This window comes from Rhinolophus sinicus, chromosome 1 (genome assembly GCF_057876585.1).
Source record: "Rhinolophus sinicus isolate RSI-liver-muscle chromosome 1, RSI-T2T, whole genome shotgun sequence".
In the NCBI taxonomy this organism is placed as follows: domain Eukaryota; kingdom Metazoa; phylum Chordata; class Mammalia; order Chiroptera; family Rhinolophidae; genus Rhinolophus; species Rhinolophus sinicus.
The window spans coordinates 10568489-10595283 of record NC_142501.1 but is presented as its reverse complement, the minus strand read 5'-3'; the positions used below and the strand labels follow the sequence as shown (position 1 = coordinate 10595283).

At 53.7% G+C, this 26795-nt stretch overlaps 1 protein-coding gene across 9 annotated transcripts; it reads right to left on the bottom strand.

Annotated features, from left to right (window-relative positions):
- Positions 1-2696: 2696 nt before the first annotated feature.
- CSNK1E (casein kinase 1 epsilon) lies at positions 2697-26795 on the bottom strand. Of its 9 annotated transcripts, XM_074326397.2 has the most exons (12): positions 26613-26795; positions 23045-23132; positions 14672-14782; positions 14386-14534; positions 12734-12962; positions 11934-12104; positions 10243-10391; positions 6947-7007; positions 5943-6135; positions 5705-5844; positions 4899-4964; positions 2697-3948 (listed from the first exon to the last, which is right to left on the bottom strand). In XM_074326397.2, exons 2-11 carry the CDS (start codon positions 23118-23120, stop codon positions 4948-4950), a joined length of 1296 nt encoding a protein of 431 aa, XP_074182498.1. In that variant the 5' UTR covers positions 23121-23132; positions 26613-26795; the 3' UTR covers positions 2697-3948; positions 4899-4947. The 9 variants fall into 9 exon arrangements, with proteins under 9 accessions (XP_074182498.1, XP_074182500.1, XP_074182501.1 ...); XM_074326399.2 differs by lacking the exon at positions 6947-7007; XM_074326400.2 differs by lacking the exons at positions 6947-7007; positions 26613-26795 and adding an exon at positions 26368-26440.

Sequence of the window (26795 nt, the reverse complement as noted above, 5' to 3'; positions counted from 1 at the left end):
GCTGGGCATGCCCCCCACCCCATCCCAGTGAACTGCTCAGGTCAAAGATCTCTGGAACATCTTTTTTGATGACATCAGACATGTTCCCTCCCTCATCCCCAGTTCACACTGGGCATCTCACACTGGATTCTGGATTAGGATGAGCCATTTGCTAGTTTGAGTCTTTCCCCTGACTAGGTCACATATTGTGTTTGAAATATGTAGTTACAAAAGGCGAAGGGATTAAGAAGTACAAATTGGCAATAACAAAATACTCATGGGGATGTAAAGTACAGCATAGGGAGTATGGTCCATAATATTGCAACAACTATGTATGGTGTCAGATGGGTACTAGACTTATCAGGGGGATCACTTCATAAGGTTACATGAATGTCTAATCACTATGTTGTACACCTGGAACTAATATAATATTAAACGTCAACTGCAATTGAAAAACATTAAAAAAATATATGTAGTTACCACTACGGAGCACTCCAGGATGCTGTGGAGCCAGGCAGTCTTCTCTATGTCTCAGTGTCCTCATCTATGAAATGGGCATCCTAATACACCTAGCAGAGGGCTGGGAGCAAGGCCAGGCATGGCGAGCCCTCAATTAACTCAGCCTACAACCCTCTGAAGCAGGTTATTAGCACCTCCATTTTACAGAGGAGAAAACTGAGACCCAGTCAATGCCCAAGGTCACAGAGGGGCCAAGCTGGCCCTCGGGACTCCAACCCTGGGCTCCCCCCTCCTCACACAGGCACTGCGCTCCACCTCAGCCCAACACCTGGCACCCCTGGCCCCCACACAAGCCCAGCCAATGTTTGTTTGTTGCACGAATGAAGATGATTCACCAAGTGGCATGTTTGCACTCTCCAGTTTGGGCAAAATTTCCTGGCAATTGTTTGGCGTACTCATTAAAAATAAACCGATTGCATGGTTGACGCATCCTGGTCACCCCTCTGGCCTCAGCCTTAAATGTCACTTCCTCAGAGGTTGTCAGCAACTACCGCTCCCATATACATTAGCTCCCTGAATAAGAAACACAGGAAGGATAAACCAGAACCAGTGAGGATGGTGGGTAGGAACACACCAGGGGACAGGGAGGGCAGTGATTCTAACTTTTTCTAGAGCTTCATTTTCATACCTGTAATCGCCAAAAAATAAAATTAAACCAAAAATTGGTGCACTAACTCATTACAATCAATAAGGACCATACAGAGAAAATTATTTCGACTCACTTCTGACAGTACATCCTTAGTGATACATATTAAAGACAAAAAAAACTTACAAATTCTTTACTCCATAGGTTTTTTTAGTGGTAATATTAAAATTGTAACTTTGAAACTTATGTTCGAAGGTCGGACAATTAAGTTTGCGAATTCATCCTAGAAAAAGTACTACATACTCATTTCTGAGTATCACTACGGTCACCTTTGAAGTACTCCCCTTGGGAAGCTACGCACCGAAGCGAGCGTCTAGTCCACCCTTCAAAGCAATTTTAGAACTTTTTCTGGAATGGCCATCAGAGCTGTCATCGTATTACCCTTAATGTCCTGAATGTCATCAAAATGTCTTCTTTTCAGTATTTCCTTTATCTTCGGGTAAAGAAAGAAGTCATTGGGGGCCAGATCAGGTGAGTAGGGAGGGTGTTCCAAGAGTTATTTGTTTACTGACTAAAAACTCCCTCACAGACAGTGCTGTGTGAGCTGGTGCATTGTTGTGATGCAAGAGCCATGAATTGTTGGCAGAAAGTTCAGGTCTTTTTCGTGTAACTTTTTCACACAGACTTTTCAGGCTTCCAAATAGTAAACTTGGTTAACTGTTTGTCTCATTGGTACAAATTCATAATGAATAATCCCTCTGATATCAAAAAAGTTTAGCAACATCATTGAAACAAGTTTACGAACTTAATTGTTACACCTTGTATACTGTAGGGTACAGCAAATAAGTAAGCACATTTGTGTTATTAGAAACTAAGATTTTTCACTACAAAAGGTAGATTTTTTTAAAAAGATTAGCTCCTTACATTTTTTCTTCAGGGCCCATAGTTGATAACTTCACCCTTAGTGTTTGATGTCAGACGTCCAGCCAGATGTCCTGAAGGGGGCCAGAAGGGCTTAGGGTAATGAGAAATAGAAAAGTAAACTGTGCTGGATAAATGCAGACTATTAGACAGATGGCTTTATAAGCTGGTGAGACAAAGGCAGTCCAAGCTGAGGGCTGCCCTTTATCAAGGCTTGGCTGAAGGAACCACCCAGGATTACCTGTGGCACAGTCACCTTTGGAACCAGACTCCAGTCCCCTTGCTTGCAGGATTCCTTGGACAATGGCAGGGCTCCTTGGACAATGGCGGGGTTCAAATCCTGGTTCTGCCACCAGAGCTGTGACCTTGGGCAAATTATTTCACCTCTGTACTGTTTCCCCACATGAAGCCAGAGAGATGAATAGACCTCAGGATTCTTATGTGGATAAGATAATCTTGTGAAGCGTGTTTTCAACTTTCCTACTCAGTGTGGTCCTGGAATGTGGGCATTCCCTGGAGCTTGTTAGAATGCAGACTCTCAGACCCCAGCCCTGCCCTCCTGGGTCAGAATCTGTCTCCAGGTAGTGCCTTTATAGTTTTTGAAGCACTGGTTTAATCCCCAGCCATACCCGCTCCCAGGTCTGCTGGGGAGAAACCCCAGAACAAAGAGGTGGACGGAAGGCTGTCCATGTCACTTTATCCTTTTCTACTTTATTACTTCAAATTAACAACCACAATAAAGCTCAAAAAAGTCCAATATTTACACAGGAAAAAAGTACAAAATTCCCCCCAAAGTTCTTCAGTATTTTTTTTCAGTTTTTTAAATTACAAAGTAATAAAAAGCTTTGCTCTTTAATTAAAAAAAAGAAAAAGAAGAAAGGGGAAACAGAGGTAAATAAATTAGGAAATACACACACGGAGAAAACAAAAATAAAGTAAAAACGGGGTGTTAACTAGGAAGGATGAATAAATCCACCGCCCAGCCCTGACTCAGGCTCACCCTGACCCAGCCTCCTCCCTCCCCAGCCCCCCCCCCCCCCCAGGAGGGGTGGCCCTGGGAGAGTGTCAGAACCAGGGAATTCATTTACAACCCAGGAGCCAGATGCTTTCTGGAAGTAGTCTCCACAGATTCTGCCCTAAGACCAGGCGAGGGGGACAGGGCTGCCACAGGCTGATGACAGTCGCAGGGGTCGGTGGTGGCAAGGATCCTCTGTGCCCTTCTTGAGGGACATGGAGGTCAACGTCCAACCCCGTGTCCTTGTTAGGGGGATGAGAACAGAAATTTGGCCTGAAGGTGGGGAGGGCCCCTGCTGTCCTGGGAGATACAGGTCACATTGGTACACACATACACACAAGGAATCTCAGCTTCCACCACCTCACCACCCACTCCTCAAAGTCTCCGTGGAAAGGCAAACAGGGACCCAAACACTCCTTTTTCCAGAGTGGACACTGGTAAAAGCCCACACAGAAAGTCAGCCATGGTCATCTCGGGGTGGGGGCTGTGCGTGTTTCGTCGTTTTGAGGCTCAAGAACATCTGGTGGGACCTGCTGCTGACCAACCAAACCATCAAACCGTTCACCCGAGCTCCTCAGGCCACCTTCTGATGGCACAGGACCCTCATGGCTGACATGTTCCCCTCCTAGCCGGTGTTAGCGTCAGCTGGGGCAGGGTCTGGCGTCTGGCACATGTAGCTCTATGTGTGGGAGGCTTTGGCAGCCAGAAGGTTATGGGCAGCGGGAAATGCAAAGGGACAAGAATCCTCGGTGCTGAGGGCATCTCATCTTCTTGCAGTTGGCAAAAAAAAAAAAAAAAAAAAATCAAAGAAACAAAATCCATCGTCGGTTTTGTGCTGGGTTTTTTTTCTCTTTTTTTGTTCTTTTGAGTGGTTTTTTCCCCCATCTTTTTGTTGTTGTTTTTTTTAAAAGAAAATACAGTGAAGACACTGAAAATGGGAGAAAGAAGACAGATTAGGGGCACTGCCTGTGGCCACCCATCTGCTAGACCACCTCGAGCTCCTGTTCTCCTTGTCCCCAAATCTTTGAGCTGGTCCCCCTCTGGGGCACAGAGCAGGTGCTCCATTTTCACAGGAAGAACACAATCAATCTCTTTCCTCTGTCTTCTTGGTGAGCAGCCACCCCATTCACACATCGGCCATGGACAGGCTGGTTCCTGGGCCCGAGGTCTGACGAAGGTCAGCCCGGCTTTATGCCCCTGCTCTATCTGTGCAATGAATTTCCACTGCTGTGAGGCCAAGCCCGGCCTGTCGTGCCCATATCCCCCAGGGAGCTCAGACCTCCCCCCACAACCCCCCAAAGAACCCCCTGCCACCTCCCGTTTCATGAGCCAGCCCTAGAGTGGAAGGCTGCTATATGCCACCCCAAGGCCTTGTGCAGCCATGGAAATCACATGAGGCTCACGCTGGCCAGAGGGCCTCCTGGGCTTGTGGAAGCCAAGCGCCTTCTTTGACACCAGGTAAACTCACAAGTACAGGGCCCTGTTTTAAGTGCTTTGATGAGTTAAGAGTTTAACAGCCCAGACTGCTGAGACAGGGCTTAAAGCCCCGGGGAAGTCAGGGTGTGGGCCCCTGGGCTCAGTCTTTGCTAGGAACCAACCTTCCAGAATATGTTAAGGCAAAGGGGGTGTGGAAGACTGGCCCAAGGACAGAGAAAGGGGTTTCCAGAAGAAATTAACTGGTGTGGGCCAGGCCTGCTCAGAGGATGACTTGGCCCTGAGTCAGACAGGCTCCGAAGTTTTAAACTCCCCTAAAGGCCCTTGGTTCTGGGGTCCCTAGTACCATCTGTCACTCTCCTCACCCCTCCACAACACACACTGGTCTCCTCCTGGATCCATGGGTGTTTCTATACCTCACGTTTGCAGCAGACATGAACTCACCTAAGCAAATACTGGTCCAATAGTGGTTCCTCCTCACTTCCCAAGATGGTCAAATGGCACGCTTGTCTTTGGGAGGACAGGCAGAGAAAGGGGGAGGTGGATAAGCTGCTGGCAGGGCACTGTGGCAAGCCTCTCCCCACCAGCTCCACCCCACCCCCACCAGGCCCTGAAGCCAAGGGAAGGGGTGTGTGATCTCAATGACCCTAGGATGTAGGTAAGAATACTGCCCAGAGAGGCAAAGCAGCTGCTCCGGGCCACACAGGAGTCTGGCTGCCGGAAGCACAGCCCTTGGCCTGTCCTCCTGAGGCTTCTTCACTGCAGGCAGGAGGACCAGAGCGGGTCTCCTGCCCACCTCTGCCAGGATGCCTTCCTTGGTCAACCACAGATTCCCCCTTCCCAACTTTCCTAGTCCAAACACAACCCCTAAGTGGGGTCACCAGACAGGATCTGCCCACCCCTCTATCCTGTGCAGACTGGTACCTGTGGGGGCTTCCTAATGGCAGGCACTACGAGCCTCTCCACTGTGAGCTCCCTGCTGCCCAGCCAGGCTGAGCCCCTGGCAGCAAGGGCTGGATCCCAGCTTTGCCACCTGCTGGGGCAAGCTACCTCGGATTTTGCTCAACGGGGCTAATCAGACCTCAGAGGATTTAATGAGGCTGAGACCCTGCTCAACAAAAGGGGCTTGTTCCAAGGTTATTGGAGAGAATCAGCGGAGGAGAAAAAGCTGAACCACGAGGCCTGACTCCATGCCTGGGGGTCTCTGGCTCAGTTTGAGGCACAGAAGGGCTGGAATGAGGGCAGCTCACCTGTGAGGCTGAAATCCGGGAGACCTCTTGCCGCCCGGTGAGGTCGGAGGACGAAACGTTGGCAGGAGCGCCCCTGTGTAGCCTCATGCTCACCTTCCTCTCTCTGTCGACTCGTGAGATCGCTCTGGGAGAAGTATTGCCTAGAGGGTGAGGCAGGAGGAAGCCACCCTCAGTGTCCAGGACCCTGGCTGCCCTGGGCCCCCCTGGGCCGGGCCCACTGCCCAAGGTCCCTGCTCACCAGCTTGCTGGATGCGGGAGGCTGGAGTAGAAGCCACAGGCTCGGCAGCACTGCGGAGCCGGTTGGCGGTGGCCCCTGTGGGCGGGCCGGGGGGCAGGGCCCGGGTCGCAGACCCTCGGAGCTGCCCCATCCTCTCCTCGCGCTCGTGCTCCCGCCGCTCCCGGTCCACGTCCTCGGGGTTTCGGGCTGCACCCTGTGGGGATGGCAAGATAAGACCTGGTGAGCCCTGTGAGGTCAGGGTGCTGGGGGGTCCAGCAGCCCCACAGGGCAGAACAGGGGAAGGGAGGCCAGGTGGGCATCTCAGGGAAGAGGCATTGCAGAAACCCTTTAGTCCCACCTCCTCCCCACAAAGCAGGAAGCCCGAGAGGCCTAGAAATTACCCACGATCACACAGCACAGAAAAACAGCCAAAAAATGCCCAGAGGAAGGAGGAAGCTGGATGTGAGAGGCAGAAGAAGGTCACTCTGTCCTTGTCTCATGGCACCAGTCGAGCGTAGGAGGGCTAATGCCCTCAGGATGGCCAAGGCAACTCCTTGGCCCTCCCAACCTGGACCCCCTCTATATACAGAGCCCCCGGTTCCTCAAGGTTTCCCAGCATAGCAGGGCAGGTGTTCAGAGGCCCAGAGAGAGTTACAAGGCTAGCCAAGGCCAGGCCTGGACTTAAACTAGGCCTCCCAGCCAGGGGATCTTTTCAAAGGGCTGTTCATCCCCTGCCTCTGAACCTGACAATGGCTCTGGAAGGTGCTGTGGGGGCCACCACCAGGAGGCCCAGGGGACCCACACAGGAGCTGCCTGCCTTAGGATGGGAACTCGGGGGAGCTGGAAAAGGAACGGGCTAGAAAGCCCATGGAGGAAAAAGCGGCCCAGCAGGCAGGCTGGGGCGGAAGGGGTACATGAACCCCCAAGGACCCTGCCATCCAGCCACTGCCACCCCCAGTGCAGGAGGAAAGGGGAAAGGCCCAGAGAGAGGAGCACGGTATGGGAGCGGCGCCTGGCCGCGTTACCTAGTTGGTCCTGGGGTCGTCCACAGGGAAGGGCAGGGGGCTGGCATGAGGGGGGCCGCATCTGTGAAGAGAGCTGTGGGCTGAGTTGGCGCCTGCTCATGGGCCACGGGGTGCGGTCCCCTGCAACCCCGTGTCTCTCCCAGGGAACTGGCTAAGAAGGCCCTACTGTCCTTGGGGTGGGGGCGGGGAGCTTGCCTTTAAGCACTTCTGTGAGGTAGTGGCTGGGGGTCAGAATGATCCCTGAATCCTAGCGAGGAACCCAGGCCCAGAGAGTTCTCATGACCTGCCTGGGGTCACACATCCCAGAGCAGAGCTGGGCCTCTGCCACTCAGTCTTGCTCTGCCCTCTGCGCCTCCAGATGACTTGGCAGAACATTCTAGAAACAAACATCCCCAGTCCTCCCACCCACAAGCCTGTCCAGGCAGGCAGGCCTGGAACCACCAGGGCTCTACATTCTGATCTCCAGTCCTCCCCCTGCGTTCCCACCTACTGTTACAGGCTGACAGAGAGAGCAACTCAGCCAGAACCACGCAAAACCTGAGTGAAAAGAGCTATAGAACCCACTCATGAAACCTCCTGTGGGCAGGTAGGAACTCATTCCCTGCATGGGGAAACTGAGGCTCCATGACACTAAGTGATTCGCTCACAGGTGCACCGCCTCTGCCCTGTGTGACCTGGCAGGCTCAAGCCAAAGCCAGCCCTGAAGCACAAGGTGACGTACTCTCCATGTTTCCATCCCACCTAAGTGACACCTCAAGAAACGCATACCAGGGAGGTCTCTCGGCTTTTATTTGCCCACAAGATTTGCCTGTGATCAAAGGCACACAGGCATCCACCTGTGCTGTGGGGACCCGTCCTTGGCTGCACTGAGTTTCTTCCTGGCCGGCTGGTTGGACCTCAGAACACAGTGGCTCCGTGTGCTGAGAGCAGCGGCTGAGGCTCCAGGCGTCTGGAGATCCCAGGGCCCTGACACTATGTGCTGTACAGTGACCGCTCCAAGGAGGAAAGCTCTCAGTTAAGAGCGGGATCCTTCCTGCAGAATGGTTTGCAGCCCGTGATGCCCAGCACGGTGTCCAGTCTGCTAGCAGGTGCTGGTGAAGGCTTCCAGCAGGGTGGGGTGGGGTGGAAGGGTCCTGGCTTCAGCGTGAAAGCTCTTCCACCTCCTCCAGCCACATCATGTGTCTGCAGATGCTTCTCCCCAGGGATGGCTGAGCTCACCACAGTGGTAATGAAGCCAAAAGCGCCCACTTATGCAGTCTGATAGCCTTCAAGTCAGAGATTGGTGCGTCCAAGATAAGATAGTTGGCACCTCTGCTTAGCTTCAGACTCCAGAGCCTGCTTTAAATGGGACCCCAGGAAGGGGTCAGAGTGCGAGCAATGGGTGGGGAGGGTGCTCCTGGCCTGGCCTATGACAAGATCTTGTCGGCCTGATGGTCCCACGAGAGGCTCTGTGAGGAGCCCCTAGAGTAACACCATCCCACGGAACTTTCTGTGATGATGGACATACTCACGTCTGCCTTGCCAGATGTGGCAGCTACTAGCCAGCCACTTGTGGCTCCTGAGAATTTGAAATGTGGCAAATGCGATGGAGAAGCTACATTTTCAGCTCTGATTAATTTTAATTAATTAAAATTAGCCACACGTAGCCAGTGGCTGCCACGTTGAATGACACAGGCCTAGACAATACAAAATCCATTTTTGGAGCTATACCAAGAGAAAGGCCAAGCCCATCCCAGAACCAGACTCTGGAATGACTCTCTATACAATGAGTGAGTGCCCTGTGCCCAAACTCCCTGGGCGATGCCCTGTGGCAAGAATAACTGGCTCCTGGCCCTTGGCCGCGCTCCAGGTGGAAGGTCTAGTTATAGGTGCACCACCGCCCATCTCCCACCCTCACCTCTGGGGTCCCTTGGCCTGGAGAACCCCCATTCTCTGCCCGACCTCTGTCCCACTTAGGGAATAGTACCAGGCCACTGTCTGACACCCAGAAAGAAAAGGGGCACAAAACCACGTGCCGCCCCATGTCCAGGAGAACAAGGCCTCAGTCCTAAGCCATCGGCCACAGTGGGCGAAGGGCACCCACGATGAAAGGAGAGGCACACCAGAATGAAGCGCGGTACAGGTGGGGGACGTTTAATGAGTTCAGGTTCAATACAGAGGCCGCCGACGGGGTCTGCATGAGGCTGTTGCTGGAGCCCGCTCCCAGGCCCCGCAGGGCAGCGAACTTCATCCCTCCTTCAGGCTCTGTTCATCCCTCCGGCAGCTGATTCAGCCCCAAGAATCTCATGACAGGGCCTTCTCCGCCATGCCCTCTCCACTGACCCCCCACTACGCCAAGGGACCTCAGGCCTGGCCCCGATGGGCTCAGGTACACCTGGTGCTGTCAAAACAGGGGCCCTGGAGTCCAGACCACAGGACAGTAGTTTTGGGGGCACAGCTCTTCCACCTCCTCCAGCAGCCTATCTGGAGGGCCCTGGGTGCCCAGGGGCGCCGGGCACCTGGAAGGGATACAGAAAGCACAGCAGAGGCTCAACCTCTTGTGCTCGCCCGGCCAAGTGGTAAATCTTGGAAAGACCAGGCCTTGGAGGGTTCTTACCAGTAGGTGGGTGAGTACGTGGGCCCAGTACCAGGGTGGGGGCAGGGGCAGGGCAGTGCAATAGCTTCGCTGTCACGGGGCTGAGCCTGGCTCGAGGAAGCCCCCTTTTCCAGAAGAGACGTGAAAGAAATCGTACGATTTCAGATTCCCGAGCTCCAGGCAGAGATGACGACCGCTTCTCCCCACCCCATCCCACCCCCCAAGACTCTCAAAAGAGGGAGACAGAACAGCCGCCTAGCAAGGCCCTGGGGCCCGTGACCAGGAAGAAGGAAACCACATTGAATGGGTCCATGCTGGCCAGAGGGACCACAGTGAAGGCAGCCACCTGGGACGTGCAGAACAACAAGAGTAGGAAGGTGTAGGCCATGATCAGGACAGCGGGGGGGCCTGCCAGTGCCATCCACGGCCGGCTGCGGGCGCCTAGGAGTGACCGGAGGCCCAACCAGGTCCTCCTGGATCTGGTGCGAGGTGGCGCCCTGCCTGGGCCCTGCTGACCATAGTGGCACATGCCCTCAGCATTGATGAGACAGGAGTGGGGGGCGCGTGGGGGCTCTGGGACCCCAGTGTGGTCACTTGCATGGTCCAGCTCATAGCTCCCGTTTTTCGGGAGTCCCGCCCACCACAAGGTCACTTTGGCCTTATGAGTCAGGGCCGTCCCCGTCCAGTCCCCCAAGCCCGCCTTGGCCTCCAGGTGACTCACGAATTTGAGCATGTTCCAGTCGAAGACGTAGTCATAGGAGAAGCCCTGCCGATGGAAGAGGTTACGGAAGAGCTGACGCAGGTAGGAGTAGTCGGGCTTGTCGTCGAACCGCAGGGAGCGGCAGAAATTGAGGTATGTTGAGAACTCAGCTGGGGGGGGTTACAGGGACACAAGAGGCCACAGTGAGGCCCATGCTTCCAGGGCCCCCAGCAGCCAGCAGCTGTCATACCCACCCACTGTCCCTACAAATACTTTCAATCTGAAAGGGGGCAAGATGAAGAGAGAACAGAACTATGGTCCTCCCTATGGTGATGAAACCCTAACCTGCCCGTGAGCAGAGCCTCCCCTTTCAGGAAGCTGGCGCTGCAGGACCCCCGTTCAGAGCTCGTCACCTGCGCTTGTCAAGCACTCTGGGGGTCATGGAGATGGCAGATCAGTAACTGCCATAAACGCCAAAGGACAGTCGAGAGAGCCCGGTGGGAACTCTCAACATGATCTAAGCCACAGGACGAAGACTTCCACTTCCTCCTCTGAAAATTAGGGATGAGAGGGCCGTTGTGAAATAATAGGAAACATATTGGTCTCTGCTCCTGCTTCCCGTCACAGAGCTCCTCAAACCCTTGTAATTTCCTAAGTGATAAGAACACCTCTTGTCCTAATATTTAGTCTTTGACCTTGTTGTCCTTGACACAGGGCTCCTAAAACCCTGTAAATTCTAAGTGGTAAGAACTCCAGGAGCAATTTTTTGTTCTAATGAGGTGACTCTGGGTGGCTTCTGGATGGGGGCTGGTCACCAGAAAGACCTAGTCATGATTAGAAGCTTGGAATTTTCAGCCCTACCCCCCAACTTCTCTAGAAAAGGGAAAGGGCCTAGAAATGGAGTTAATAATTGATCGTGCCTACATGACGGAGCCTCCATAAAAATGCCAATAGTTTTGGGTTTGGAGACCTTCCAGGTGGGTGAACGTATCGACACAGGGGGTGAAACACACCGCAACTCCACGGGGACAGAAGCTCCTGTGCTTGGGACCCCCCCCCCCCCCAATCTTGCCCGGTGTCTCTTCATCTGGCTGTCCCATCTGTATCCTTTAATCAGATCCTTTAATAAACTGCTGAACATGTTTCTGAGTTCTGTGAGCTGCTCTAGCAAATTCATCGAACTCAAGGAGGGGAACCGCACGGGAACCTCATGGGAACTGCAGATTTATAGCCAGTTGGTCAGAAGAACAGGTGGCAACCTAGACTGGCGATTGTCATCTGAAGTATGGTGGGAACAGCCTCGTGGGACCGAGCCTTTAACCTGTGGGATCTGGAACTATCTCCAGGTGACACCGTCAGAACTGAGTTAAACAGTAGGCTACCCGGCTGGTGTTGCAGAGAACTGCTCAGTGCGGGGAAACCCACACATTTGGTGACTATAGTGTCAGAAATGAAGTGTTCCATGAGGGTAAAGAAGACTCGGGAGAAGGAAAGACTAGTTTTTCCTCAGCCCTTGAGAGATGAGGCAGGAGCATGAGTCGGGGAATATCGACTATTTAATAGCCAGGCCTCCCATTGTGCCTGAGCCTGTGACTAGTGTTCTGGTGTCAGGGGTAGTGGTTGCCCAGAACAGACTCTGTGCGGCCTCATCTTCCCCTTAGAAAGGGCCTCGGGGGTCCCCACGCTGACCAGCTCCCAACTGGGCTACTCACAGGGGTAGCCTTTGCAGAGGACCTCGATGGGCGTCGACATCTTCTTCTCGCTGATCCGTTCGTACTTCTGGCGCTTGGTGGCCGCTTTGAGGCCCTGCCAGGGCAGGGAGCCCAGGTTGAAGTACATGAGTACGTAGCCCAGACTCTCCAGGTCATCTCGACGGCTTTGCTCTGCACAGGGAGTCAAGGACAAGGTGAGGGACAGGGTCAACTTGGGCTCCTGGCCAATGAAGGCGAGGACCCCCTCCTCCAGGACACGCTTCTTCACTGCGGGGAAATAGCTCACCCTGTGTACCTAGCACGCCCCCACCCCTCAATCGCATGCTGGCTTGCTGCAGCCCTGTTACAAACAGGCACTGTATTACTCCTTCTACAGAGAAGGGGCCTGAGGCTGCACTTTCTCGACCCCATCTGGGCCTAGTTTTCCCAGCTCAGGCATTCATTCATTCATTCGACCCTGGTGCCTCCTTGCCTGGCCTACCTTGTGGATAGAGCACAGGCTATGGCATCAGACAGAGCTGGGGTCAAGTCCGGCTTGGGCACTTGCTAAGCCGCTGACTTAAAGCAACCTTGAGCCTGCGTTTCCCACCCTATAGAAATGGGGAAACGTCCTCGCCCAATCTACAAGGCTGCTGTGGAGGTGAAGCAAGCACGTGACGGTGCTTGGCATGTCACAGCTCTTCTCTGCAGGGGAAGCCCTGACTTAGTGGCAAGTTGGGGAAATATCCAGACTGCAGAAAGCCAGGGCCCTGGCCAGCAGCCCATGGGTGCACTTTGCCCCTGCAGCCTCACTCACTCACCGATGCCCAAGTGGGTGTTGATGGAGGCATAGCGGGCAGTGCCAGTCAAGTTCTTGTTTTCCCGGTAGGGGATGTGCTGGTGGGTGCGGGCATCCCGGTACTTCTTGGCCAGGCCGAAGTCAATGATGTACACCAGATTGCCCTTTTTCCCCAGCCCCATGAGGAAGTTGTCGGGCTTGACGTCCCGGTGTATGAAGTTCTTGGAGTGGATGTACTCAATGCGGCTAATCTGAGGCGGTGGGATGAAGGACAGCAAGTCACTCAGCAAGCGTTCCATGGTGAGGCCTTCACCAAGCACTCGGGGCCGGGCCCTGGACTGGGGCTGAGGGCTTGGGCCAGAGGTGGAAAACACATACACAGTCCCTGCCCTGGGCGGGGGCAAAGGAGCTGTGTGCAACTGTGTCAGATGATTTCAAAGGGCAGGTCAGGGAACACTTCCTGGAGGAAGTGACATTAGAGAGGAACTCTAGAGGAGGACTTCACCAAGTTTACTAGGAGTCAGGGAAAGAGAGCAAGGTAGTAGGAAAGCTCATGGTGAGATCTGGAAATGAAGCCTCGTTTGCCTGGCTCTACACCCTCATAGGACTTGAAGAGCCAGAGTCAGAGATGCACTTCAAATGTTGCTCTGGCAACCAGATGGGGGAAGGGAGAAGAGTGAGCACCGATGAAGCCTAAACATGGAAAGGGTGATCGAGATGAAGCACAAAAGACAGGATTTGTCCCCTGGGTTCCCAAGGACAACAAAGTCAGGCATACACACAGGCCCTTCTTTAAACAATTCGGAAAAAACAAACCAAAACAAAACACCTTAATTAACATATATGCACACAATACGTCCTCTGGTAGGTCAGTCCTTCTGGGGCTCAGGCTTCTGTAAATCAAAGGCTTCATTTGGCCTGGCTGAGTATTTCCTAAACCTTTTGTCAGTGCCACATCCTGAGAATCTGACAACTTTTCTGGGCATACACACTAATTTAGTCTAAAATCACAGGATGTTTGTAGACTTTCTGCAGGCCAGCCACAGACCCAGACCCCTGCGAAACAATCTCCACGTACCATTCCAAGTCCAAAAGCCTATGCTTTTATATTTTTAAAAAGCCTTTCCTCCCTTGAGCTTATAAAGGGCATTAGGACCTAAGGACTTCCCGTCACTGGGCACCTGCTCTGGCCTGGGCACCGTGTGGTGTCCCACCTGACCCCACAGCAACGCAACAAAGGGGATACTTTCCCCTGAGGTGACTAAGGCTCAGAGAGGTTTAGCTCACCTACAGTCACCACACTGGGAGAGGACCCAGGTCTGTGTGATCACAGGCTTTACAATCACCTGAGGGCAGAGTCCCGAGTCCTGCCCCAGGAGCCTAACCCAGCAGGTCTGGAGTTCGGCCTGGAAATCTGCATTTAATTCTCCCTTCCCTCCCCCCACCCCCACCACTCGCCAATTTGACAGCCAATGATTAAGGTCACCTGGCCCAGGAACCAAACCTGTCCTATGCCCTTATCACTGCTTCCTATTCTGGCATCCTCCAGAGGCAGGAGGCAGGATTGGTACCCTGTGCTCACTGGCACGATGGGGAAGCAGAGGTTGGAAGGGAAGCAGCAAGCCTGGCAGGGCCCACAGCTCCCCGGCCAGGGTGGGTCAGTGGTGGACTCACCATCTGGTCAGCCAGGAGCAGCACCGTCTTGAGGCTGAACTTGCGGGAGCAGAAGTTGAAGAGGTCCTCGAGGCTGGGCCCCAGCAGCTCCATGACCATCACGTTGTAGTCACCCTCGGCCCCGCACCATTTGATGGACGGGATTCCCACTGCGGGCCGGGAAGTGGGGCTGTCAGGGACTGCCAGGGGCGGTCTCTCCCGGACGCCCCTCTCCCCCAGCACATGCGCACAGAGCCAATTCCTCACGCTCCCCACCCCACCCGCCAGGACCCCTCCCAGCCCTCACCTCCCCCCTGCATCATCTTGTAGAACTTGCTCTCGATGTGTAACTGGGGGTGCTTCGTTTTCACACATTCGAGTTTGATGGCCACTTCTTCACCAGAAGCGATGTTCGCACCTGCCAGGGGTGGAGCAAACAAGGGACAAGGTCACCCTCAGCGGGACGGGCAGCTCTACGCCAGTACCAACTTGTGTCTGCATCTGAGAAGCTCAGTGCCCCTTGGGGGAGGCTGCAAAGGTGGCAGAGGGCTCACACTGTATCCGAGGGAAGCGGAGGGGGCACCCAGTCCAGCGTGGGCAGAAGGGGAGAGTGAGAACTGCAGCACCTACAAGGGGCAGGAGGTGAGGAACCAGGGACAGTTCAGAGAACCACATGGCAGTGCAGCAAGAAGGCTGGATGTGAGGGTGGACAGGGCCACAAAAGGGTCACATACCACGGAAACGGAACCTTAGCCTGGAGAGTGGGGGCTGCTGAGCTGGACAGAGGTGCGCTCAGTGGGGTGTTGGGCCGCGGAGGAGAGAATGGGGCAGGGCAACGATCTGTTTTCAGAAAGTCACGGAAAGACTCAAATCCAAACTGCATGTTGCCTCAGTTTCCCCCGCTATACTAACGGGTGGGCTGAGTTGGAGGGCTAGGGGCTAGGCTGAGAGGCCGCCTCCTTCTCAGGCCAGGCGTCATTGTAGCTGCAGCAACTAAACCAGTGTGGTCTCAGCACACACACAGACAAAGTGGGAAGTCTAGAGGAGGACACGACCACCGGAAGAACTTAAGAGAAGATAAAGCTGACCCCTGGAATCAGGGGGAAAGATGGGGCTGTGCAATAAATGTCCTGGGAACAAATGGCCAGCTAGCTGAGAAAAGTCACCACAGCTCAAACCACACAGCAGGAGAAATCCCAAGTGCAGCACCAGTTTGTACAAAAAATAAAAGGTGCTGTAAGTTGGCCTGAGCACTTTGGAAATCAGATTGACATGTATCGAGTAAAGCAGAACACACGCGGACCCTTGAACAAGCAAGTTAACTGCCAAGTATATGCTTCTCAGAAACGTGTGAGCACCAGGAGGACACAAGAAAGGACACAGCAATGACGGCCCAAACGTCCAATAGCAGGAGAAAGGCTAACTGGCGATGCGGTCATACAGAGCAATGCCACCGGGCCATGTCAAGGAGCGGAGGACGCTGCAGGGGCGGCTCCCAGCACCTTAACACGGAGTCCAAGAGTGTAAGGAGCAGCAGCATTCACAGGAGCCAGAAGGTGCAGACAGCCCGGACGTCCATTAATGGCTGTGTGGGTAAACAGTGTCTAACTGTGCAGGGGAGATTATGCTGCCATAAAAAAGAATGAAGTACTGACACATGTTGCCACATCCATGAACCTTAAAAACACCGTGTTGGGGCGGCTGGATGGCTTAGAGCACGAGCTCTCAACAACAAGGTTGTCCATTAGATTCCCGCATGGGATGGTGGGCTGTGCCCCCTGCAACTAAGATTGAAAACGGCGACTGGACTTGGAGCTGAGCTGCGCCCTCCACAACTAGGATTGAAAGGACAACTTGACTTGGAAAAAAGGCCTGGAAGTATACACTGTTCCCCAATAAAGTCCTGTTCCCCTTCCCCAATAAAATCTTTAAAAACAACAACAACAACATCATGTTAAGTGAAGAAGTCAGACACAAAATGACAAAATATTGTATGGTTCCATTATATAAAATATACAAATAGAGAAAGAAAGTAAACTGGTGGTTGCCAGGGGCGCAGGAAAGAGGGAAATAGGGAGTACATCTTTTTAATAGACACAAGGTTTTCTTTTGGGGTGATAAAAATGTTTTGGAACCAGATAGGGGTGGTGGTTACCGAACATTGGGAATGTACTAAATGCCACTGAATTGTGTACTTGAAAAGTGGTTCATTTTATGTTATGTAAATTTTACCTCAATTTAAAAAAACACACAAAAAAAACAGGAAGGAAGAGACAGGAATGCAAGCTCATTTCTATTTGTCTCAATTTCAAAACATGCAACACCAAAATACATACAGTTTAGGGACATAAACGTGTGATAGAGTTCTTGAACAAAAGGGAATCATTTAAAATGTCACATAGTGGTTACCTCTGTGAAGGGAAAACAGAGGACAGGACCAGCTGGGGAGCCAGGGGCCCTCAAGGGGACAGCCATACCCTCCAAGTGGGTAGTGGAAAGGGTGCCTGAACCATGCACAGATTTTACATGTATTCTTTTGTATCTATTCAACATTTAATAAAACAACTGAAATGTTTTTAAAAAATAAAACAATGAAATATTCGAAGAAGGGAGAATTGCCTTTTAACTCTGGAGTGGACAAGGCTTTTTATCCCTGACTTAAAATCCAGAAGCCATTAAAAAAAAATGGCTTCCTCACCTCCCAAAAAAGGAATCCCTACTCCCTGGTAAAAACACTAGAAACAAAATCCTACCAAACACATATTTGTAATTCTTCTCAGCGGTAAAGAGCTAATGTCATATCACTACTATATGACGAGCTCCTACAAATCGGGAGGAAAGACCAAAACCTCAATGGCAAATAGGGTAAAAGATTCAGACACTCCACAGAGAAAGAAATCATTAATACAGAAACGGCTCACGCATATGAAAGATGCTCAAGCTCCTTGAAAGAAAAATGCAAATTAAAATTATCCTGAAAATGATCCATTTTTCACCTACAATTGGCAAAAGCCCCACCATAAGACAACATGTGTGCCTGTCTGTTGTGGGGCGGTGGGTACTCTTCCCCAGGTGGTCCAAGTGTGCACTGGTAAATCCCCGCTGGGGACGATTTGTCACCACCCAGCCCCTACTCCAGAGTTTACCTGACACCCTTGCACAGTGCAAAACAGGACCTGGACCAGGCTGTCCGTGGTAGGTTGCTTGCAAGAGCAAAAGCTTGGAAACAACCCCAATGTTCTGGGGACTGGTTAAATAAAAAATGGCCCATCCACAAAACAGAATACAATGGAGAAAGAATGAGGAAGCTCTCTCGGTACAGAAGTGGAAAGATCTCAAAGATACAGGAAGTGAAAAAGCAAAGTGGAGAACACTGTATTCTAGGCTGTCCTTTCAGTAAAAATAAGAAGAAAACAAAGTGGGGAAATAATATGTATCTGTGTTTGGTTGTATCTACGTAAAGAAACACTGAAAAGAAACATGAGAACCAGTGAGGACCCATCCTGGCTGGGGGGCGGGGGGGGGGGGGAGCTGCATCTCACTGGATACTCTTTTAATGGGCTATCATTTTTTTTCTACACCTTTGTTGAGATGTAATTCACATACTATACAATTACTCTTTTAAAGTGTGCAATCCAGTGGTTTTTAGTACAGTCACAAGGTTGTACAACCATCACCACAATTTTAGAACATTTTCATCATCCCCAAATACCCGCATCTCCCTCGACCCCCCAGCTCTAGGCAACCAGTAATTTACTTCCTGTCTCTAGAGATGTCTCTATTCTGGACATTTCATAGAAATAGAATCACACAACACGTGATCTTCTGTGACTGGCTTCTTTCACCGAATGCGTTTTTGTGTTTTGGTTTTGTGTGTTTTCATTTTTGAGCCACATAAAACAAAATTTAAATAAAAAACAGATTACTAAATCCAGTGAGCAATGGGAGATAAAGTGCGTTGCAAACTGTAAAGTGCTTTTGACACATCAACACTCATCACTGGGGACAGCCAACCACACACGCCCCGGGAGACAGTGGGATGTGGCAGGAAGGAGCTGGGATTCACTGCAGTCCTCTGGACATGCCCCCCTCCCTACCAGAGGTTAAGAGTATGGGCTCCAGAGCCCAAATCCTGATTCTGCCACCTCCTAACCAGGGGACCTTGGTGAGTCACGTTATCCCTCTGAGCCCTAGGCACCCCATCTGTAAACCAGGGGATGATACCACCCAGCTCCTTAGGTTGTTTTGAGGTGTCAGCAGGCTTAGCAGTGTGCCCGATGCACAGGAAGTGCTCAAGGAACATTGGAAGAGCCTGAGACGTCCTGACGGAGTGCAGGCCACTGGGAGGAAAGGAAGAGGGGATAAGCACGTGGCAGGGAAAGGAGAGCCTCCTTGGAGGGAAGGCTGCCAGGGCTGCTGGTGCCTCAGCAGGACTGTGCCAGACGGTGGTCACAGCACCAGCAAAGCCCCGATGGGAGGGGGTGCAGTGCACCCTGAGTGGTAGCTGAAGATGACACTGGAAGAGGGAGCAGGAGAGATGGGAAGGATCTCTGGCCTTTCGCCTGAGACTCCGGGCGGGGGGGGGGCGGGTCCAGGAACAGATGCCTGATTACAGGGTTCCTCAGACTCTCTGCTACTGACACTCTTTGTGGGGGGGCTGTCCTGAGCACTGTAGGGTGTTCAGCAGCATCCCTGACCGACACCCACTAGCTGCCAGTAGGACCCCCTTCCCTGAGTTGAAACAACCAAACACGTCTCCAGATCTTATCCAATGTTCCCTGTGGGACAAAATGTCCCCCTCCTCTCATTGAGACCCACCAGTGCAAGGACTGGAGAGGACTAGAGGTTGACCCAAGGCCGCTGCCACTATCAAGAGCTGATGGTGGCCCCCCCACCCCGCTCAGGCCGGGGCAGGGCCTTCAGCACTTCCAATTCAGCAAATGTGTACAGGGAGGAGAGGTGCTGGGGAAAGCGCCCTTCCCCAAGATGAGGAGGTGGGGCGCAGAAGGAGCCCTTTATACCCCTGAACTCTTACACCATCCTGCAAGTACTACTATTTATATCTCTATTCTACACATGTGGAAACCAAGACACCAAAGGTCAGTGACTAAACGCCACATAACTTCCCTGGGACAAGGACCAAAACAGTGAGGCAAAGTCTTCTGACCCCCACCAAATGCTGTAAACCTACCACAGCTGCCTCCCTGAATGGGGTCCCATCACCACCAGACCCCTTCGATGTCTCTGAATTCTACTGGGAACCTGCCACTCTTTTGATTTCCCTTAATTCTCACTGCTGAGCTGAGGCTCAGAGAGGTTAAGGAACTGGCCCGAGATCACACAGCCCTGGTTGGGGCAAAGCCAGGATTCGAAACCCAGCCCCAATGTCCCTGCTTTTTTTTTATATTCCAATTCCTTAGCGTCTCTTTCATTCAAGCAACAGCTAGATATCGAGCCCCGGACCAGCTGAGGCAGCCTTGCCTAGAGGAGCTCTGCTCACCTTCTGTGGGAGGAATCACGGCTAACCGTGACTAAGTGAGAAGCGCCAGGGCAGGGGCGGCAGAGGCGGCCCATCAGTTAGATACAGACAGGATGGGCCAGTCTGAAAAATAAACGCGCACAGAGAAGGGCTTGGACCGGGCCAGCCCCAAAGGGTCTGGGACCTGAGTATTCTAGGTGGGGAGGAGGATGACCAGCTTCACACTGGGGCTCGCTGGGACACCCACAGAGACACATGGACACAATCAGGGACCTGGCTGGACTGTGGGTAGGCGATGAAGTACCCCCACATCCACCTGGTGGGGAGCACCATTCCCTCCCCACTTAGAACCAAGGACCAGAGACTAGAAGGTCTAGAGAGTTCCCAAGGACACATGGCCAGTGGTTGGCAGTGGGCACAGGATTGGCCAGCTCTGGACCCCATGCAGCCAATCTGAGGCCCTAACAAAGCTGGGACGGCTCTCCTGGTGTCCCCTTATGATGCCGCTGGGAGGGCGCAGAGGGGCTCAAAGAGGAGCCGTGGGCCTTGCAGCCATGATGAGCCGTCAGTCAATCCTGGAAAGCAGGGCCTGGAGGCCACACCCAGCCCCACCTGCAGAGGCCATCTGGAGTCAGGCCCTGGCACTGGCACCAGCGACAAGAATGTGGCCAGAGCTTTGAACAAAGGGAGCCAGCCAGGCCAGCCAGGGAGGCCCTGCAATCACCACCGTCACCATGCCAGCAAGACAGGGGCCCAGGGGGGTAGGCAGGACGCTGTGTCAGGCCAGGGCCCCCAAAGCCCAAGCACCCGATGAAGGCTGGACCGCCAGGGGAGAACTGGCTCCCTCCCCCACAAGAGGACCTAGATCCTTTGATAGTAGCAAATTCCGACTAAGACAGAGGGTTGGGAGGACACAATGTGAAAGCACTACTGCTGGTCCGAGCAAGTGTTTTGCACACCGTGATCGCATTACTTCTCATCACTGTGGGGGCCTCACGCCCCCATTTTACAGATGAGAAAGCCAAGGCTGGCAGAGGTCATCACTTGCCTCAAGAGCATAGAGCTAGTAAAAGAAACACCAGCATCCAAACCCTTACAGAATTTACTCCAGAGCCTGTACAGTAGGAGTAAATCTGGGCCTAATTTTGCAAATGAACTAGACGGCTACTTGATAGACAGGAAGTCCTGCCCCAGGGAGGTCCTGCCACATGGACCAGGGACACTGGCTTTCTGATGACCTTGGGCTGCCCCTTCCCCTCTCTGGGCCTCAATTTCCTTTCTGTAACAAGAAGGCCCTGGATTGGGTGTCGTGAAGGAGCAGGTGTGCATCTGCCAAAAGATGCCTCTCCACGCCCTGTGCCCTCAAGCCAGTGGGGCTCCAGGGCTTCGGTCCTGAGCCCAAGAGCTTCCATGGTAAAAGGATCCTTTAAACTCACCCCAATTTCACACACAGTAAGGACATGGGTACCCATTTCACAGATGAGCGTGCCGAGGCTCAGAGAGAGAAAGGGATAAATCCCAGGTCACACAGCAAATAAGCAAAATGGGGACCTGCCCGAAAATCCTAACCTCCTTCTACCCTGCCCTAAGTGAGGCCACTTCATAGGCCTTTGCATGTGACAGACCCATTTCCTCGTTCATCCATTTGAGAGGCCTTCACTAAATCCCCATTTCAGGCAAGCCGCATGCTGGGCAGTAGGGAGAGGGGAGACACAACCTCATGTCTCTTACTCTGGAAGAGCTTAGAGTCAGAGAAAAGTTGGAAAGCAGCTCCAACCTGCCCTGTTCCTTCCTTCTGCTCTGAGCTCCAGCCACGTTGACAGAGGAGAGTGAGCTACGGGGTGCTCAGCAATGAACTGCAATCCAGCTGGCACTATGCAGTGTGCAATGCTTTTCCACGTACCATGTCATTTGTGCCTCATGACAACTCTTGGGCAGCCAGGCATCGTCACCACACAAACTCTCTAGACGGGGACACTGCAGCACAGAGCAGCTGCACGAAGCCAGGCCGGGAAGCTGGGTCTGTCTGATGTCTCCCTCCCATGTTCTGTCTTCTACACTCTCTCACTCATACCAACGGCTTTGGGTAGAAAGCCTGCCTTTTCCGGTGTTCGACAGGAGCCCTGGGGGGACAACTTGACCATGATGTTCCTGTTTCTTGATGTGTGACAGGACGGTGCCATCTCTAGAAGCAGCTATGAGGGTAGGCCATGTTCAAGCAGGGCCTTGCCCAGCACCACGTATGTGCTCAGAGGACGTGCACAGCCCCTTCCCTGTCCCCTCTGATGGGGGAGGGGGTGGCTCACTGATGAGCAGAGCTCATACCCAAGAAGGCAGGGAAAGGGAATCGCCGCCCACCCCCAAGTTCTGAATCAACGAGCTCGGCACACTGACCTGTCGGTCTCCTCTGGCCAGGACAGAACTTATTTATTATTGTCCAAGGAGTGAGGCTAAATCCCGGGGTTGGCCACCATGCTCTAACAACTCCAATTCACGACTGCCAACACAATGTCTACCCCACATACCAACAACTGCAAAGGAAGGGCAAGGACTCCTGACCTCGTCCCTTGGGTGACTGGGAAAGTGGCATTCTAAGGCACAAGCCTCTATACTCCTGGGGCAAGGACAGTGATTTGTTTAAATGAGAGCAAACTCAGACTTTCAACAGGAAGTACATCCGGAGAGAGACATCCTTAAAGCTAAGACCCCCGCCTCCCCTGAGGTTACTGGGGGAGCCTGCGTCATTCAGAAGGCTGCCTAGGCTGAATTCCAGGAGGTGGACCGCAGGAAGGGAGCCTAGCTGGAGCAAGCAGTAATCCAGGCCTCTCTGTCCACCAGCTCCATCTCCCAGGAGGCAAGAGACGGGGTGCTCACCCAGCCTGGGCTTTCCCACGCCCAGCTGGAGACCCAGGGCATCCGCAGCTGGAATCAGACCTAAAAATACCCTTTTCTGCCAAGCCCACAGCAATCAGGAACCCCGCCCTATCTGTGTGAGAAGCCCCTCTGCTTGCCTCACCTTAACCTGCTGCTTCCCTCCCCACCTGGGATGGCCTTGGGTACAAAATGACCAAAACATGCCACTGCAGCCCCAGAGCCAAGTTCTGACTTCAGAGCCTGAAATCCTGGCATCTTTCCTCCTCCTTGTCCCCAAGGCTGTCCCAGGGGCTCCAGAAGCACTGAGCTGGAACCAGGGACACTTACCCAGGTAGATATCTCCAAAGGATCCACTCCCGATCTTCCGGCCCAGGCGGTACTTGTTCCCCACACGGAGCTCCATGATTCACTCTGGCTGGGGAGGGAAGCAGAAACGTGGGTTAGAGAAGCAGGGAGCTGGGAATGGGGCCTAGCCCATTGGACCCCAACTCTTCCCCATCAAAGACCGGAAAAAGCCACAAGGAACTGGAAGACCGGCATTCTCCCTCCCACTGTCCAGGAAGGGATCTGGCCTTGCTCTGCCTGAGGGCAACCAGGTGTCAGGTGGCCCAGGAGCCTCCACATGTGGGCAATGGCTGAGGCAGGCTTAGAAAAGGTGTCAGCAGAACCAGGCAAAAGGTGGAATGGGAGACAAGGCCTGGGAGGAAACTTTGGGAGACCCTCATTTGGGGACCCTCCAAGAGAAGCCTTTCAGGGGCAGGCCAGTCACAATGGTCCAAGACCTTGAAAGGAAAACCAAGGACAAAAGGGGTGATGGGGAGGGGGGATGCAGGAGCCATCATCCTGGGGTGCTACCATGGCAACCACCACCAAGTTCCAACCTCCAGGGATGGGAGGGCAAGTTGAACAGAGGGTCCCTAAAGAGCTCCTCAGCCAGTTTAGGACTCAGAAATCAGAGGGTTGCTCCATGATTCTAGCACCAAGAATTGGAGGCCAGGCCTCTACAGGCTGCCCTGGTCTTCCCAGAGGCCAGACCATGCCAGTTTGCAGTGTGCCCTGCAGGAGAGGCGCCTCCTTCCACCCTCCGTTCATCCACGTCTCTATCTCCCAGTACCACGAACTCACGCAGGACGCTCTGCACACATTTCTCTGGATGGACTGTTTGGGACCCTTAGAAGGGTCTCCTAAGAGGGCAACTGAGCAACTGAGGAGACCAAAGCCAAGTTTTTAGCCTCCAGTTTCCTTACTTCCTGTGCCCCAACCTGGGTGCCCAAGCCTGTGGGACATCAGGGTCCCTGGTAGAGACCCCTCTGCTCTGGCCTGGGGCAAAGGTCTGGGTAGTACTCTGGGGTCCTGGCCAGTGGAGGAAGAAACTCGACAGATGGAAGGTGGTTTTTGCTGCAGAGGGATAGGAAACGGTGGACTAGGAAATAGGGAGAGGGATGGGGGACACCTAAGGTCTCGAGAGTGTCTACAAAAGGGCCAGCATAGAAGACTATCAAGAAGGGCATGCGCCAGCCCGGTGGCTCAGGTGGTTGGAGCGTTGTGCTCCTAACGCCGAGGTCACCGGTTCTGCGACCAACCGATTGACTAGCGACTAACTGCACAAGGCTCATAATACCAGCATGAGCCAGGGCACCAGCTGTGTCCTACACAACTAGACTGAGAAACAGCAGCTTGAAACGGAGGGGGGGGGCCCGGGGGAAGGCGGAAAAAGGGGAGAAAAAAAAGAAGGGCCTCTGTCCTGACCGACACCCTTCAGCATCGTTAGTGGCAGTCTCCTGGCCTAGGACCCACACAGGGTTCCTGCCATCCTACCTGCCAGCCTCGAACATTCACAAACCGGACTTATCTCATGCCAGGGCCAGAAGACAAAGAGGAAGATGGAAAAGCAACTGTGCTAGGCACAGAGACTCTGCCCCTTCCCATGCCAAGTGCTTGTCCCCAAAGCCAGACCCGGGGGAGACAGGAGAGACGCAGTCCACAGACGGTCAGGCTGGAGCTCTCCACCTGGCAGAGACGCCAAGAACTCGGGCCCAGGAGGGATATCCAGCCCCAGCACTTGGTTTCCAGGGAGCTGCCACTAGCCCTTCCCCAATGGCCACAAGGAAGTAGCCTCCACCCCAGGGCTGGCGAGACTGGGCTCTCAACCAAGGGCCTCTGCCCACATGCCTGGCTGGTCCCAGTTGAGGTGCCAGGGCTGCCAGCTGAACACACTCCACATTTGCAGGAAACTCACACACCACACACCTTACATCCACACTGACCCGTGTACATTCCAAAAAAAGATAGAGAGCAGGCATACAGCGTGAGCCCTGCAAGGGGGGGGGGGGCACGGGTGTGTACACACACAAACACCCCCCCAGTCTGTGCTCCGCCAACGTCAATTCAGAGACCACACATGGCAGCCGGGAAAGCCGCAGGTTCCGAAAGGAACATAAATACACCCGCATCCTATATTACATAAATACCCACGCCGGGTTATATAAATACCCTGTGCCCTCCGTCTGGGTATCTTACATAAATACCCTGCACATGACCCCCAGCCCCTCCCCACTCACCGGGCTGCTGGCAGGGACGGGGAGAAGAGAGGGTTCAAACCATGGGCCCTGAAGGAAACCACAACTGCCCTCTGGGCCACCCAGACCCCAGGGAGAGCCTAGACTGTCCCAGCACTGGCCCCCAAAAGCCTCCAGGAGGAAAGGAGAAAGGATTGAGTCAGGAATGGGAGAGGCTCTGCAGTTCTTTACTGCTTCTCCCAAGGGGGGGAGGGGGAATAAACGAAGTATTAAAAAAAAAAAAAAAAAGACTCCGGAGTTTCAGCTGGTTAAAACAACTAGACAAACTACCAAGCAACACAGCAGATGGACAGTTTTCTCACTCCCTGCCCCCCCCACAGGACCTTTGTCACTGGACCGTTAGAATAAAAACCGAAGGGACATCCTAGACACGAAGGCAAAGGAGCCCCAAACAGCCAATTGGGGGTGCAACTTAGACATTCTGGATCCCTTTCCCTTCTCCCCAGGTCCTTCTCGCTTAGGAAGGCTGTGCCAAGAATAACATATGCAAGAAAACTAAGGGAAAGTTGGGGAGGGGGCTCACCCCACTTTGAGTTTGGGTGTGTAGAAGGGCTTGGGAATCTTTTCTCTAGAGATACCCAGGCGCAGAGTTTTATGTTCCACGGAGACTTGCAAAACATGGATTTCTCACACGCAGAAATGAGAGAATCCGATGATAAATAACCCCCACCCCTTTCTTTCTCTCCACAAAGGAAAACAGAATCGGTGGCTGGGTGACCACACACCCCCTCACCTCAGGGCCCCCAAGCGCCCCCATCCAACACTCGGGAGTAGTCTTGCTGACCCCCAGGTCTGGAGCACGGAGCCAGGAAAGAAGTGGGGGAGGCGCTGCTGATTGTCCGGTGAAACAGACAGACAGAAGCCCAGGGTTTGGCCGAGAAGCTCTGATCAACAGTGGTGGGTGCCCCCAGCACCTCAGTCCCGGACCTCCTCCCACGATATCCCCAAATCACAGACCAGGATGGCCCCTGCAGCCGCCTGGGGCCTTGTAGGGTCTAGCTGGGGGAGGGGAGGCGGGCCGGTCCTGGGGGGGGGGGGCTCCTCAAGGCAAGCCTGCAAAATAATAGTCACCCTCCTCTTCCTCCTCGGCCCCAGCCGCGCCTTTGTCCTCGCCGGGCCGAGCGGGCGGCTCCCGGACTGCCCCCCCCCTCCCCCCCCGCTCCGTTCCCTAGTGCGAAGACGCGGGTGTCCGCCCTCCTCTTCCCTCCCCTCCCCTCTTTTCCCTTCCCTCTCGCGCAAAAACAAAGAGGCGGAGGGATCCCCGTTTCCCCCTGGGTTTGCGCCCCTCCGAGAGCCCTCGGTCCCCCAATATTTACCCCGCCGGGAAGGCGCCGGTGCCGGGCCGCTGGTCTGGGGGCTGCCACGGGCGGGGGCGGCCCGCCGGGGCGGATGCCAGAGGATTCGCGGAGCCGCCGGGCGCGCCAGCCTCTCCCGGCACAGCCGCCGCCGCCGCTGCCGCCGCGCTCCTCTCCGCTCGGCCCCGGCCGGGCTCTGGCTCT